Source organism: Nothoprocta perdicaria, unplaced genomic scaffold (genome assembly GCF_003342845.1).
Source record: "Nothoprocta perdicaria isolate Ctin4 unplaced genomic scaffold, notPer1 scaffold_16, whole genome shotgun sequence".
NCBI lineage: Eukaryota > Metazoa > Chordata > Aves > Tinamiformes > Tinamidae > Nothoprocta > Nothoprocta perdicaria.
The window spans coordinates 7071469-7088588 of NW_020454760.1; the positions used below are offsets into that span (position 1 = coordinate 7071469).

At 39.9% G+C, this 17120-nt stretch overlaps 1 protein-coding gene across 1 annotated transcript in view; it reads left to right on the forward strand.

Annotated features, from left to right (window-relative positions):
• The first annotated feature begins 43 nt into the window (after positions 1-43).
• Positions 44-17120, forward strand: part of TTC39C (tetratricopeptide repeat domain 39C) — a 32783-nt gene continuing 15706 nt past the window's right edge. Inside the window, exons 1-5 of the mRNA XM_026035444.1 lie at positions 44-200; positions 11042-11090; positions 12420-12548; positions 13626-13740; positions 16653-17007. Of these exons, the coding sequence (XP_025891229.1) occupies positions 55-200; positions 11042-11090; positions 12420-12548; positions 13626-13740; positions 16653-17007 (794 nt within the window). The 5' untranslated portion in view covers positions 44-54. The remainder of the gene's footprint in view (positions 201-11041; positions 11091-12419; positions 12549-13625; positions 13741-16652; positions 17008-17120) is intronic.

The following is a 17120-nucleotide window of genomic DNA, read 5'->3' on the forward strand; positions in this document are numbered from 1 at the left end:
GCGAGGGCAGAGCGCGGCGAGGCGGCTGGTGGTGCCGGCGGCCCCCTGAGCGCCATGGCCGGCTCGGAGCAGCCGGCGGCGCGGCGGGAGGACGGCGAGGCGCCGCTGCCCGCGGAGGACGCGGAGCTGGCGCTGGCCGGCATCAACATGCTGCTCAACAACGGCTTCCGCGAGTCCGACCAGCTCTTCAAGAAGTACCGGTAGGCGCCGACTCCTGCCGCCCAGGGGGGCCGGGGGCAGGGCGGGGCGGGGCTGGCCGTTGCTCGGCCGCCGGTAACGGTCGCACGTAACGGCCGCGCTGCCGCGTGGCTTCTCGCCCGCGAGCGGTGCCGCCGCCGTTGCGCATTTGCGCTAAATAATTCATGGGTTTAGGGCGCTGTTGTCTGCGCGGGCGCGAGGCATCGCGCTCGCCCTGAAGCGGGGCTTTGCCAGCGAGGGGCGCGCAGTGCGCCCGCGTTTTCACTCGCGAGCCGAGACGCCTGCAACAAATAGGATGTCCGGAGGTAGAGCGGCAGGGTGGGAATTAAAAACAAAATTTGCCTCTGCTTTCTTAATATGCCGGGATGCTGTTGGAGTAACCGTGCCGCCGTGTGGGCTGGGCAGCGCCGGGTCCGTGCTGGGCGATCCCGAGGCAATAGGAGCAGGTGCTGCCCGCGCATCCCGGCCCCTAAACCGCCCGTCCGTGCCGTCCCCTCCGCCTGTGGCGGCCCGCGGTAGCGCTCCGTGTCGGCGGAAGGGAGGACGTAACCTATTTATTTTTGAAGCGCCGGTTTAAGGAGCGCTTGCTGTGGTTTCCTTCCCTCCCCCGTCGGTTGTGTTGTGTCGGTGCTTTCTGTCAGCACAGTGATGTAGTCTAGGTGGTCAAAGTGCACGGTGCTTGCATTAAAGTAATAGGTGATTTATATTGTATAGGAATGCTGAGAGTTGCTAAGGTTCCTATTTTCCACATGCTATTTAGACCTCTCAAGTATAAAGGATGTGAATAGTGATGTCTTCTGCGAATTGTCCTCAGGGGTATTTAGAAGCTGTATAGCTCCAGGTTGTGATTATTCTTACCATCATCATCATCATTATTATTTTATTCTCGTATCAAACCATTTTTTCGTGGTGTATGTTCATGTTCCTTTTTCCTTTTTAACCCAGAGATATTTTTACATTCAGTGCGGTATTTAATGGCTTTCAAGTGCTGTCCATGAGCAGTGACTCTGAATTCCTTCTTCGGACTGCATGGTTTTACAGGGCACAGATTGATAATCGTTGTCTTGAGAGTAGACAGATTTCTTTTTTTAATATAGGCCATCTTTAAATCAATGAAGGGATCCTGTTGTTAACAGCTAATACACCTTAGAGTTGCATGATAGCTGTATGTTTAAAATCTCATCTAGAAGATATAGGAAGGTTTCTTTAACTGTATCTAATTAGGACTTCAGAGAGATGTGTGGCAAGTTCAGTTCCCTCTTCATCCCCTACACATTCCACCTCCTCCAAGTAGTTTTCTATTTAATGCATGTCAGGTATGTGTTCTTCCCTAAAAGGACTTAAGAAACACTATGAAATGCTTTTTTGCATACAGTCTTAGATGAGTGTGTTTGTGTCTGTGTGTGCTTAAAGTGTGACCTCCATTATAGAAAGTGTTAATTATAGCCCTCTGTCTGGGCAGGTAGTTCAGCTCTGCTTCAGAGGTTTAATAGTCATCAAATGATTCTTGGAAGTGAAGGGAGGAACAAAGGATCATTTTCTTACAGAAACCGTTTAAGACTCTAAAGATCATTTGGAAACTCAGTTATGCATCAAAACTTAAGTTTGATTAGTCACTTCATTTGAAATGTTAAAATTGCCCCTTAGAAGCTATAGAAGCTATCATTTTACTTCTGTATTACTTATTTCCTTTTCTCTTTTGTTTTCCTTTTCATATGATGCTTTGAGCTATTTTGTTAAAAACTAAATTTAAATCTATCCCGCTGTACTTATGGGAAAAGGGACAATTTAATGAGCCTAGTGACATCTGTTGTTCCAAAGTAGGTTGAATCTGCTTCTTTTTGCTGCTCTGCATTCCACGTCTTCCAAAAGACTGACTTAGGAGCTCAGAACCAGTCTGCAAAGTGGTTGTAGTTCAGTTTTTGAGGAAGCTAGGATAGAAATTGTAACTATTTTTTTTTAATAGGTACAACCACAACAGTAGAGTCATGCTTTTAAAGAGTAGTGGTACTTGGAACTGATTGACTTTGGAGCAATTTTTTTTGTTGTTCTGGACAGAGGTGACTGCCTCAAAGGGTCTAGAGCTCATAGGTGTCCGTTCAAAACCTCCAGAAAGCCATTGAATGTGTCTGTTATGTGTTAGGTCATGCAAGTAGCTGGAACTAAATTGCAAACCAGCTAGTGTTTTGTCAGGTGAGACTTCTGCCTTGTCTTGTGTTAGTCTAATGTCAAGTGCAGTTTGTTATCAGGGTCTGAAAGATCAACTGCATCTGCCTGAGCTTTTTTTTTTTTTTTTTTTTTTTTTTTTTTTTTTAGAAGTCTAGTTACTCAGTGTATTTGCAGTGACAACCTTCTGCACCTGAATCGAACACAGACTGATAAAACAAGTTCATGAATTTGCAACAGACCCCACCGCTGTCTTTTGTTTTTAGCTTTGACAGCTCACTACACAATTTAACTCATACTCCAGATTCACAGATGTCAATCCTTCTGTTCTGTTTAAACAACACTAAAATTATCTTAGTTTTGACTGGTTTAAATTGTGAGTACATTTGCAAGCTGTGAGATAAATTCTACATACTTAGAATGTAGGTATTGGAAATGGGGCCCAGAATAAGCCTGTGAGGTATTATTTTGTAGACTACTCTGACACTATGGAGAAAGCTAAGGATCTGGTGTGTGCTCTCTTTTCTTTCTAGCTTCATGGACTTTTGAACTGTGTCTGAAAATATGATTGGGAAAAGAAGAAACCGTGAAAAGGCTTTTTGTTGTTGTTAATTCTTTACTTTTTAACATCATTTGCAAATCAAAATGGAAGAAAGTGTCCCCTGGATAGGAAGATGTGAAATAGTGTTAAATATAGTAAAAAAATCATTTAGCTAGATATTGGCTCACATTATAAAACATCCAGGTAAGACCGAGGATGGTAATTTTTAAGGAATCCAGCAGCCCTTCCATTTCCTGACAGGGTGATATTTGACTCTTTGCATGAATGACTCTTCTCAGAAGAGTTAATTAAAATTTTTGGTTATGTGCACATAAGGAGAAATGGTGCAAGGTGGAGAAGTGAGAGGTGTACATAATAAGCTCGTCTCTGAAGAAGAAAATAAAGGGATGCTGAGAAGACATGATTCTAAGACAAAAAATACAAAGGCTAAAGAATGGAGTCAGCGTATAAAACATGCCCTGTGATCTGCTGTGGGAGAGGAGAATGTGGAGAAAAACAGCAAACTAAAGCAAACAGAAAGTGCATCATACACAAGTATACTTATTTACCATACTTACTGTCATACTATTGTGCCATGCATACCATATTACTGTGCTTACTACCTTGCAAACTTTAGTGATGGGACAGAAAACCCATTTTGGTGAGTACTTGAACTGTTCCAAAGCAAAAAAGGTTCAAGTATAAGGTGAGATAGCAGATGAAAGTAACAGGAGTATAAAGTGGACATTAAGACCAGCAGCTAGGTTGTGGCCCACAAATGGGCAGTCTAATCCTTGTTACAAAATCTCATTTACAGAGCTGTGCAAAGGACTCAGACATTAAGCTTTTGTGATGGTGGGGGTATGCTTTGTTTAACTTAAGGGCTTAGAGGTGTCAGTAAGATAATGTGATGTTAGTTATGCTGCTGTAGTTAGTCCTGTCCTAATTTCAGTCAGGGTAGCTGAGCTTAGACTAGAGAAAGAGTTTGATCAAATTTATAGTTGCTGTGGATTTTAAGAGGGTGCAATTGGGCAGTTAGTACAGATCAGGTGCTAAACAATAATTGGGTTATATGTCAGCTCTGTAAATGCTTTTCAAAGTACAGCTGCTATTTGAAATGCTTCCCAGTGTTTTGCTAATATCCACTGTTCTTATCATGTTGTGTGTCTAAACTGAACAGCCTGAAGTTACAGCTAAACAATCTCCTGGTAATTTGGGGAAGAGCAAAACAAAATCAAGTAACAAGAGCTATAGATTTTTTTTTTAATGGTTGAATATTCAGAGTAATAGTGGTACATGTTTAGAATTCATTCAACAGTCAAAACAAATTGGAGCTAGTTATAACCTATAAACCACCTCTGACATTTGAAGTTTTCCATTAAAATGTATTTTAATACTCTGATTCTTGAATATGTTTACGTTGTATTAGCTATTTGGCACATCAGTATTGGGTGAAATGTGTAGTAGTATAGAGGTATCTAATGTTTGTATCCTCAGAAATAATGCTTAGAATATATATTTGAAGAATCCTTTGAATAATGATGAAAATAATTTTATGTGTTTGCAGTAAATCCTCTAACATTTAAAATCTGTTTCCTCTTGTTCTAAAATACTTGGTATCTGCTTCTGTGTTATCTGTGAACTTGAGCAAGCTCAAGTTCATTATGTTTTACTCTCCCATTTTGAAGGAAAATAGCTTGTTTTGTTTCAACATCAACATCATGATCTGCATGATGACTGGAGTGTTGCTAAAGTGGCCATGCCTAGAAAATGGGGTAGGGGGGAAATGGTGGGTTAGTTACATTATTTTAATAAACCTGAGGTAGGCTATAGTAGCTTTTGAAGCTTATGTATTTTTGAAGCAAAATATTATCATGAAAATGAATAAAGGAAAAAGGAGAAGTAAATGATCTTTCTTCTGATGTGCTTTAGTTTTGGTTTTTAATAATTAAAATAAGGCTGTGTTAACCCAGCTTTATTAAACTAAAGTTTAAGACTCCAGGATGTTATCATCATGCATGAAAATGGAGCTTGGCAAACCTTTCTTCTGAAAATAAATGATCATCATAAAGATAAGCCATGAAATGAGAGGGATTAGTCAGGGTTTGCTCGGAGAAGCAATGTCTCACATAATGCCAATTTATACAACTGGGGAAGCGGGAAGAGCTGCAAGGCACAGAGGTTCTACTGCAGAGCACTTAAGCATATGACTTAAATATAGTTACATATAATTTCATTTTCTGGATAAATTGTACTAAATTTTATTGTGGCATCACGTAGAATTCATATTAATAGAACACTTTTTATTTTTTTTAATTAAAATATCTTGTGTCTGCCAATTTCTTGGACAAAATACAAATCATTTTGCAAAAATATACCTGGAGAAGACAATGCGGGTAGAAAACCACACTCAAAAGTATTTCTAAATTTCTTAATGGCCACATTTTAATGCTGATGATTTTTAATTCAGTGTTAAAAATGTGTTCTAAAGTAGAGTCTGTGAGATATCTGCTGAACAGTTGCATCCAGGATCTGTGCCTGTCTCTCTTGCCTTGCCTTTCTTTGCCTGTAGAAAGCTCAGTATAGCAGACGTGTTGTAAGGTAATTGTCCGAGTATGGTAACAGATGGAGTAAAGGAAGATGGCTGGTGTTGCAGAACTGATAGCTTTTTAGAGCAAAGGAAGAGCTTAGATCTGTAATTGTCAGTATTCAGCAAAAGTATTTGAGTGGACAGAGACTGGTATGTCGGCATAGTACCGATATTTTACACCAGAAAACTAACAGAAAATCTAAAACCCTCTTGATCGTTTGATCATTATCTGCAGAATTTTTACAGTGCATCTAGTTTGACTGCCTTTTGATAGCTGAAATGGTCACAAAATATTTTTGTGGTGGAGAAGGTGTATGCAAGCGTAGAAGCCTTCAGAGGCAAGGTGTGAGTCCTGAACACCCAACTCTCCAGGCTTAGCAACCAGATGCTGACACAGATGAGAACAAAAGTATTGTGGCAGTTGGGGGCTTAATATTTTTAAGGTCTAGCTGGCTTTATTTGCTCGTATTGCTTGTTAGCACCCCATTCCTGAAGGTATTGAGGACAATAGTTAAGCAAACTGATGGTACAAGCCACATAGTTAAATGTTAGAATAGATTTGTTAGAGAGAAGGTAATTCAGTGGTGTCAGTTTAGGACTTTTCTGGCCTTGGTGCCAAGCTCTTTTTTTTTTTTTTTTTTTTTATCTCTGAGCTAATTAAAAATCATTTAAAAATCCTTTTCAGAGGCTATTGCTTGGAAGTGGTGAAGGTAACATGGGAAGTGCAGTGTCCCAAGGTTCATTCGTTCATTGCTCAATAGCCCAAGTCCTGCCAGCATCGATGTGGCCACTGGTTCCCTGTTAGTGATACCTCAAGTGCTGCCTGCCCAGAGAGGTGGATATCTTAACTTCTTGGATCCTGGCAGAAGATGCGGAGTCACGTCGGATGCTGGCAGTCATTTCGGCAAACACTGATAATGAGCTTGAGCTGAGGGATGCATCATGGAAGCGTCGTGTTCAGAAACCTGCTTTCAGCATCAGTCATGCTGTGGTGTTACTTGTGGAGTCTCTACGATGTCATTGCAAACTTCTTTAGAGCTCTTGAGAAGGTTACACTGAGCAGGTAACACTGAGGTAACAAAGAATTTATCGTTCTACATCTCCACAAAGCTTGAGCCTAAATGCAGTTGGTATTTAAAATAGATATTTAAATGCTAAAATGACATTAAGAAATGATTTTGTTTCATCAAGCTATAGCTCCTACCCAGTCACTGCCCCGAATATGGTAGAAGCATGCCTTAAATCATTTATTGATAACACATCCTAAAGTGCTGAGGCAGCAGAGATTTTGTGGTTTTATTGCCAGACTTGATGGTCTCAGTAAAACCATTTCCTGGATAATATTGAGTGTGGTGTTTTGTTGCTTCACAGTGACGAAGCAGTCCATATGTGCTTAATGAGAAGGCTTTTTATAGGAAATCCTTTTTAATGTTCAGTTACTCAATCTGTAACATCCCACCTGGTGACCATAGCTAGTGATAACTCCAGCTTAGAGCGATGGGGCTCTTGAGGATCTGGGTTTTTGTTTGTTTCGTCTCTGACAGGAGAGGAACTGCAAAGGCAGTCAAGGTTGGGGTGCCCAAATGCAAACGGAGAAACCGTTTTGGCAAATGGCTTAAATAGAATAAATATTTGTGGAAATTTGTGTTTTCTCAGTTAGGTAAATGTTTATTGCAAGCAATGAAAAATTCTTTTGGGATCTGGAAAAGCAGGTCACCCAACTGTAACTAGCCATCTGTCTTTAACAAAATATTAAAATATTAGCAAAAAGAAGTCTACAGGCTTTGCGTGTATTTGGTTAAATGTCGACACTTTCACAGATAAATGTATGCTCTACAGGTTTTAAGAACAGGTTTTAATTTTAGAAGAGAAAGAAAAATACATTCTGTGAATTGGACTGCCATGCCCAAATTAGTGTATATGTTGGGCTGTTGAAGGCAAAATTATTTCATTCTTAGTTGTTTCTTTTTAGGAATCTCCCAAATATGACAGTTATTCAAGTTACTCTGCTTGAAAATACTATTCATGCAGGCAGAGAATTACTTTACCTCTAATACTGATATGTTTTGTTTTTTAGAGCTTTACCACCTGTTTCTGTAATAGAAGAATCTTTTTATTAATAGAAAGTGGGAAAAAAAGTCCTAGAATCTAAAATACTTTCATATGCGCCATTTTTACTACTTGTTCTGTAATTCCGCAAAACTTAAATGTAAATTCAGTTTTGCTGATAAAACTGACACCTGTCTTGTCAAGCCATAAGGAATGTCTGGATGCTTGCCTCTCTGTGAACAAAATCTCTATATTGCTAAGCATATTTGGCTTGTTAATGCACATACTTAAAATAACCCAAAATTTTGGATCCTGTTGTTTTAACAAGTGATATTTTTTGCCATCTGTTTTATGGATAAGTTTTTACACTTGTTCAGATACTCAAATTTAAAGTCATGACATTAAAATAACCTCTTTAGATCTAGGTCTATTACTGATTTATTATTATTATTATTATTATTATGGATAGAAATTTAACATTCAAAGTATACTCTAAAGACTTGTTTTGAAAAGTGCAGGCTTTATTAGGTATTTGTTGTGTCCTTTTCTGGTTCTGGTTCATTTGAAGATTTTCACGGTTGATTACTTACAATTCACTTGGAAAAAACTGTCTTTACCCCTCTCATCAAACTCAAGGAAATTCTGCCTTCTGAATGGATTTCAGTGTGATGCTAAATAAGGACTATTTTGACATCTCTTTTAAGCAAAAAAATAAAGGCTCGTGAGGAAGGTTTCTACCTGTCTTTGTGACACAGCTCTTGGTAGAGGGTGGTCCAGATGCCAAGTGGCGGAAGCTCCTACTGATAGCTTTTCTTCTATGCCTGCCAGCAAAGAGGAGAATTTACCTTTTAATGTGTTCTTTCTTATTTCTTTTTATTCCTTTTCCTTTCCTCTCTTCTGTGTATATGCTAAATCACCAAATGAGAAAGTGGAGAGGATGCTAAAAACTGCGTTTGGAAAAGAATCCTCTGCACTAGTCTTACTAGTGGAAATGTGTTCTTTTTTTTTTTTTTTTTTTTTAAAAAAACCCGCAACAGAACACTTTCTTGAAATTATTTCAAATGCGGGTCCCAATTTAAAATCTTCTTTAATCCGATGCTTGCAGATAAAAGTTAGAAGCAGCATAAGTACTGCATCGTAGCGATGTGCTACTTCCAGCGTAAATGTAACCTTTTCCTAAAATCTAGGAAAGGTGTTAGTGCTTAGATATTACTTTTTGTCTGTAGCGCAGAGCATACTTTAGCTTTATTCCTGTAATAGTATATAGACTGTGAGTCAGTGATTGCCTAAAGCTGAATAGCAGATACAGTGAAATTCTGAAAACGTCTTTTTTTAGTGTGCTGTGTCTGACTTGACTACAGCTTGATAGTCTGCATGCCTGCAATAGCTCCAAAGCTTGATGTGTGTCTCGTGTATTCCCACGATTTTCGCAGAATCCCAGAATGGTTGAGGTTGGAAGGGACCTCTAGAGATATCTAGTCCAACTCCCCTGCTCAGACAGGGACACCTAGAGCACGGGGCACAGAGTTGGATCCGGGTGGGATTTGAAGACTACACAACCTCCCTGGGCAGCCTGTTCCAGGGCTCTATCACCCTCACAAGAAAGAAGTTCTTCCTCACATGGAGATGGAACTTCCTGTGTTTCAGCTTGTTCAACCATTACCCCTTATCTTGTCACTGGCCACCACTGAGAAGAGCTTGGCCTCCTCCTCCCTACATTCACTCCTCAAGAACTTATACATATTAATCAGATCCCCTCTCAACCTTCTCTTCTCCAGGCTAAGTAGGCCCAGCTCACTCAGTCTCTCCTGAGAAAAGTGAGAGCCCAGAACTGTGCCCAGTGCTCCAGGTACAGCCTCACCAGAGCTGAGGAGAGGGGCATGATCACCTCCCTTGACCTGCTGGCAACACTCCTCCTGATGCAGGCCTAGATCCCATTGGCCTTCTTGGCCACGAGGGCACTGCTGACTAATGGTTAACTTGGTGTCAACCAGGACTCCCAGGTCCGTCTCTGTGGAGCTGCTTTCCAGCAGGTCAACTCCAAATCTGTGCTGGTGCCTGGGGTCATTCTTCCCTAGGTGCAGGACCCTACACTTGTCCTTGTTGAACCTCATAAGGTTCCTCTCTGCCCAACTCTCCAGCCTGTCCAGGTCCTTCTGGATGGCAGCACAGCCCTCTGGAGTGTCAGCCATTCCGCCCAGCTTGGTGTCATCTGCAAACTTGCTCAGGGTGCACTCTGTGCCCTCGTCCAAGTCATTGATGAACAGGTTGAACAGCACCGGACCCAGTATGGACCCCTGAGGGCACCACTGGCCACAGGCCTCCAAGTGGACTCGGCCCCATTTATCACCACCCTCTGAGCTCTGCCATCCAGCCAGTTCTCAATCCACCTCACCGTGCACTCGTCTAGTCCACTCTCCCAGAGCTTCCGTATGAGGATAGTATGGGAGACGGTGTCAAAAGCCTTGCTGAAGTCAAGGTAGGCAACATCCAGGGCTCTCCCCTCGTCCAGCTGGCCAGTCACCCATCATAGAAGCTATGAGGTTCGTCAGATATGACTTCCCCTTGGTGAATCCATGCTGACTGCTCCTGATCACTTTCTTGACATGCCTAGAGATGCTCTCTAGGATGAGCTGCTCCATCACCTTTCCGGGGACGGCGGTGAGGCTGACCAGCCTGTAGTTTCCCAGCTCCTCCCTCTTGCCCTTTTTGAAGACTGCAGTGACTCTATTTTCTTCCAGTCCTCCAGCACCTCCCCTACTCTCCATGACCTCTCGAAGATGAGCAACAATTCCTGCCAGTTCCCTCAGCACCCTTGGGTGCATCCCATCTGGGCCCATAGATTTGTGGGTGCCCAGTTTGCCTAAATAATCCGTAGCCCAGTGTGCCTTGACCGGCAGAGTCATCCTCTCTCCCGGTTATCTTGGCTACTTACATTTTTGGTCCAACAAGTCCAAAAGGATGAAATATCTGCAATTGTAAAAGGTGAAACTTAATTAAACTGTAAGGGTAGAACTTCATATTTCCATCTTTTTTTTTTTTAATGATTTTTGGTACGTTAGCTTTAATTCATAGAAATGGGACTGGATATCACTTAATGGAATCAACATTTGTCTGGTACATCAGAATTGTGACAATAGGTAAGAGTAGAATGAGTGGATTTTGAAATCCTGCGGTTAAACTTTTTTTGATCCTGCACTGAGTATATTTGGTTATTTGATTGGCGTTTTTTTTCTCTTAAAATGTCTCTTGCTTAATACTTGCTTAATATTGAAAACTTAATTTTTTTGGTAAGGGTATATTTAAGTCCTAGTAAAAATGATGATGCTTTTGGCTTCCTCTTTCCATTATATTTTACAGAGTGATACACTAACTTTGTAACATGATATTAAAATAAGAAAATTTTTTTGCAGGTGTATAAGCATGATTCAAAATCAAGTCATATACTATTGGTGTTATTTGCCAATGTAGTTAACTGCATTTTGTTCTTTTGACAGAAACCATAGCCCGTTAATGAGTTTCGGAGCCAGTTTTGTCAGTTTTTTGGTGAGTAGATGCAGGGAGTATTTTTTTTTTTTTCACTTTTAGTTAATCTCTGTTCATGAACGTGCTCACAGTGCTGGATACTCTGAATTTGCATTATGAGACTTATTTTTTTCAAAGTTTTAAGTACAGCTAGAAAACAGATGATTGTTAAATAAAACATGTTTGCTCATGTGGTTTAAATAGAAAGCAAAGACTCTGTGATTCAGCTCTTAAATGTATGAAATAACTGCCTTCCATTAAAAGAGCCAGAAGAGCACTTTCATGAATGATCAGTAGATATGGCATTAAAATAACACTCATAAATAGCTTTTCCTAAATAGCTGTTAGTATTCCTCAGCAATACGACAGGATGAAGCTTGTTAATACTAGGTCCATTCATGCTACTGCATTTAAATATATGAGAGCTGAGAATATTAACTGATTTAAAGAGTCATAATGAAAGCAGGTTAGTTCTTCTAAGTGCTTTCATAGGAAAAATGAAGAAGGCTTGTAATTACCCCTCTTCCTCCCTCTCTCCCAAACAGAGACAACAAACATTGATGCATGGGGAAAATATTCAGATCTTATTCTGGTTGTTGCTGCTTAATCTTAATGTTGCCCCAGAAGTTCTGTATGGCAGTACCCTCCTTAAATCAGCGTCCAGTGTAATGCGCTGGAGTTTGACACATGCCAAGTTAAATTGCCCCCTTTCTGCAGTGCAGTGCAGGTGGGTGCGCTGGTTGGGAAGGGGGAGCAGGACGAGGAGGAGGAAGAGGATGAAGAGGAGGAGCAGGAGGGCAGGAGGCTGCCTCCAGATGGCTGTGCCGAGGTGGCAGCCCTGCGGCTGGAGCAGCCTCCGCTTAGGCGTGGTTCTAAAGAACCACGTGTGGTTCTTTAGGAAAGGACACGTGTGGCGTGTCTTGCAGTGCAGTAGTAGTTAATTATTTCCTGATTGTGCAGGTCCATTACCTATGCAGAAGTATTGAATAAAAGTGGTATCTGCATGGATGTAAATCATGCCTTGCATCTATGAAAGGATTTTTTTTGATGTAGAATGACAGTGAATTAATTTGCATATTATGTTAAGTGCAGAGGATGGGACTTAGTTATATACTCTGATTTCAGGCTTTTGATGTTTTGGAAAGGCATTCTTAAATCTCTGTTTTTGTTGTTCTTTGTAAAAGTACATGTACTGCTGTGTGTGTATGTATAAAATGTGATTTTAAAAAAAAAGTAGTAGCAATTTTCTTGCTAAACTTATAGAAGAACTGCTTTCCTGTAACGTTTGTAGGAATGAGAGGTCTATGTTTCTGATTTTTATCATTCAAATTTATTTTCTGTTTTTTGAAGAATGCTATGATGACATTTGAAGAAGAGAAAATGCAACTGGCATGTGATGACTTAAAGGCTACGGAAAAACTTTGTGAGAGTGAAGAAGCTGGAGTTATTGAAACGATCAAAAATAAAATTAAAAAGAACGTAAGAGCATTATTTGTGACATATGGAATCGTGTATTGGAAAAAATATTTTGGAAAATCTTCTTTCTGCCCTCTTGGTGTTTTGACTAGATGATTTTGGTATGTGCAGAACAGTCGTGATTGAAAACTAACTCCAGTAAAATATTTTGCTTACATTTCTGAGCTATATATCCTGTCTATAATAAGACAGATTCAAGCAGTTCCTCTTCTAAAGCAGTAGATTCCTTAATACTGCTAATACTTTTCTTAACACCACAAACTAGTGATCTATTAGAATTAGTAAGGATTAATTAAAAGTTTCTGAAAACTTTTACCCTGGCTAATTAGGGTCATTTTAATTTATATATGCTGTAGCAATGTTCGGAAGTCACGAGACTGCATTGTGCTACGTGCCAGGCAAATTCTTAGGGAATACTTCTTCCTCTTTTAGAATTTCCTTCTAAATAATCAATGAAGAATAATGGATGCAGACAAGGAGATAGTCAAAACAGTGGTGGCATAAAAATGTTGAGTGATTTTTTTTTTTTTTTTTTTTCCCTCAGCATGACCCAGTAGCTCTACAGCAGAAAAATGAAAAATTGTTTCTCCGTGATATTTAGTGTTCTTGACGGAAAGTTGAACGTACCTGCAATGTCATGACATGACATACTTAATTGCATGCTCTTAAGAGGCACTGGGTTTTTCTTGCCGCTTGCCATATGGTCCTTCTTGTGTTTCTCCTAACACATTTGCTTCGTATTTAATGAATATACTAATAACTATATGGTGTTTAAATGCATTCAGAGTGTTTGCACAATCTTAAAAACAAAACAGCAAACTGAGCGGATGTATATAAGCTTCCTATGCTTAGGAAGTAGGAACTTGCTTGAGGTGTATCAGAGAATTTTTTTTTTATGATTTCATACAAATTTTTCAGCCACTTTAGGTCAAAGAAGTAGTAGTTGGAAATTAAAAATACCAGCAGTTACAATAGAAAAAAAAAATAGTAATTCATCTGTATTAAATGTTGCACCAAGTATTTCAGTTTGATGTTAAAATAACTTCTTTTCCTTCTGCTCTGTTTGTGCATTTCGTACAGGTCGATGGACGAAAATCCACTGTATCCATGATTGATCGACTACAAAGACAAATAATTGTAGCTGACTGTCAAGTCTACTTGGCTGTGCTGTCCTTTGTAAAACAGGAATTATCAGGTGTGCTATGGTTTTAATGTTTATTGTTGTTGCATGATGTTTGTGTAGTAAAGCTTGATAGTAAAGTGGCACAGTGGCTGTTGATGTCAGTAAAGATGATTCTTTTATAAGAAAAACTCATTTCCATTTGAAACAAGGGGTAGATTTTCCAAGATCCTCATGCTTGCAGCAATATTATTCTACCTCTGTGTACACAGAAGAATCATAGGGTGGATTGCTACAAACCACAGCTTTCCACTTTCTGCATGCCTGTAACCATATCCAGCTGCTGCTTCTTAGGCTGGAATTCTTTTCATGTTCCTAGAGAGGCATTGTAGGAGGAGTACAAAGATGGGTAGCATCAGTACCTCACGTGGCCTGCAAGATAAAAAAGGTATCCAGGTATCTACAGCTGAAGCCTGGTGCTCCTAGGTGGAATGTGGGTGGCAACTTGGAGATGTGTTAGAGGTGGATGAGCCAAATCCATTCATGTTCTCCGGTCATCTCAGTGTGGCCTTGCCTGTCAAGGAGGTTAATGGTAATTTGTGGAAGACAAACCATTTTGTCTCAGCTGCAGAGCTGCTTTTGCAAGTTTCTTTTGTGTTACTGGTTTTGCATAATGTAGAAGCATTCCTTCAGCCATGAGTTCATCTAAAAAGTAGTCAAGGTCAAGTGCTACAGAAGCCTGTTCTCAAATAATGCTACTGTTAATAAAGGCCAAGAGGTGGCAGTCAGAGCAGATGGCCAGTGGAAACTCCTCTCATCAGCTGCGAGGAACCAAGGGAGTAATACCCAGATTATCATGAAAATAACGCTAAGATCTTCGATCACAAGCTTAACGCTTCCTGTGTGATACGCAGCCTTGGTTTCTCCTCAGCTAGGACATAAGGAATGCACTTGGTTCTAGTTAGCAGGAACACAGGGAGTGTTTTTTGCCTGCTCTATGTCAGCTGCTGCGTTACAGCTTGCAAAGCAGCTATGGAGCCTGGTGTCTTGTCCTCTTTTTTCTTGTGTGCTGCTCTGCGAGCTAAGTGGTTCGCAGAGAACTGCAGAACATGCAGCAATCTGATGTCCAAGAAGTTGAAGGCCTCTCTTGTGACTGTTGCAGCCTTTGTGGCACCATTTTGCCCTAGTGTTTGGTCTCTTATTTTAGTAAATTTTTTGACCGCCTTGCTTTTCTGAATCTATATAAACATCTTGTTTTTGTGATCACATTACTGTACAGAAATAGCAACTGAATCTTGAAATGAGTGCCATTTCAAATAACTGCGTTCTTCAGAGGCAGATTTTTACTGAGAAGAGGATGGGTAGAAAAATCTTTTTTATTTATTTATTTTTTTCTTTCCAGAACACCTGGGCAAGAAGCACATGACAGTGCACAAATTGCTTTCTTATAGGATTTTTTAATAGCAGAGTCAACATTAAACACATTTTAGATTTTTTTTTCTCCACTCTCATGAATGTAGAGCAATAGCTTTATCATGATCCTTTGTAGGATTAAAAAAAAGTATGTTTTTGCTTATTATTTGTCTATTGCATTGCTTTAATGTGGTTGCATGAGCATTCATCCTGTGGTGAGCCACATAACTCTAAAATACTTTGTGGAGCTGAAAAGTGACCTAATTGCTGCAAATTTAAGTAACATTAGCTTTCTACTAAAGCTGAATCATGGCAGGGGTTTGCATTTTTTATTACAGCTGGTAGCTGAATGCTCTGTTGCATTTGCTATTAATTTTTTAAATAGCTTTTGCTCATGTTGGCGGCAAGTTTAACCCTTCTGCCACAACAGGGAATACAATTTTTGTAGTTTCTGTAGTTTTTTTTTTTTTTTTTTTTTAACCCAGCACATGTGTTTTGTTTTCTCATCCTTGTTCTGACACTGATTATGATTACTGGTTATGACACTGATTTCTGCAAAGTGATGTTTTTAGAAGACTTGCCAATATCCACACTTTTTAGTGTTTTTTATTTTTCATCTTTTTAACTGCTTTATTACTGCAGTTCCTAACTCTCCCAAGATTCTAGCACAAAATGCTGTTGTCTGCATTTAACAGTTAATTTGTTAATCATATTCCTCATTTACTTTTTGCTTAACATTTTCATGCTTGTCCAAAGAGGTGCCGTAACCAAGGTGGCTACTGCATATACAGGCAATTTGATCATTTGAAATTCATTTTTTGATGTTATGCTGTTTTATTTCAAACCCCCTGCCATCTTCAATGTACTTCTTGTACAATCCTTTTGTAAGCATAGTTCTTGCTTAAACCAACTGAGGATGTTCAAACTCAGATTTTTATAGAATTTTCAACACACTACTTGCATTTAAAATTGAGGCAGTTAAGCATCGGAACATGTTAAACATGTTCCCCATCAAAACATGTTTTGATGTGTTCTTCATTTTGCCCCTGCCTCTCTATTTTTATTTATTTATTTTTAATTTGAACCATTGTATTCAGTTTCATGTTTTTTAACTCAGAGTAACTATGGAAGATCTTACTGTCTGCCTCAAAGGAATATTTTCTTTTAGGTGACTTTTCCCATCCACATTCTTTTAACAACATTTTGGCTTATAAGTAACATTAATTTTTGCTTCTCTCTGCCAGGAAGTAATGCCATCCTCACTCTGCAGCAGAGTGGAATTCAGCCTTAAGTTGCTTTGTTTTTCTCTCTGTTCCTTCACAGCCATCCTGTTGCCACACAGGAGGAGAGACCCAGCTTTGTGCTGCATACTTGTTCAAAGCCCATGGTTGAAAAGCTCTTTATCTTGTGATGCCCAATAGGAGACAAGTGGCTATTGTGGGAAAATTCATTATAGCATTGGTTAATTGTATGGAAGTGAGAGTGCATCCTAGGATTTGTGCAGTACTGTGTTACACTTCTGAATCCTGTCCTTGACATGTTTGGGTTTTCCTTTTTTTTCCCTTTGTCTTTAGCGTACATAAAAGGTGGGTGGATCCTCCGAAAAGCCTGGAAAATTTACAATAAGTGCTATACGGACATTAACACCCTTCAGGAAATTTATCAGAAGAAAACCACTCAGGACTCCTTGACTTCTGATGCTGCAAATGATAATCATATTGCTGCAGAAGGTGTAACGGAGGATTCGCTAAACAGACTGAAAGGTGCTGTTAGCTTTGGATATGGACTTTTTCATCTTTGCATATCCATGGTGCCCCCAAACCTGCTCAAAATCATCAACCTGCTGGGTTTTCCTGGAGACCGCCTACAGGGGCTTTCCTCACTGATGTATGCAAGTGAAAGTAAGGACATGAAGGCCCCTTTAGCTACGTGAGTAGCTATATTGAAATGCTTTGGTAGATAACTTAGTGCTGAAAGTAAGTGAATGGGAAAAAGCAGAACCGAAAAAGTCATGTTGTTTTAAAGAAAACAGCAGCAGGTAA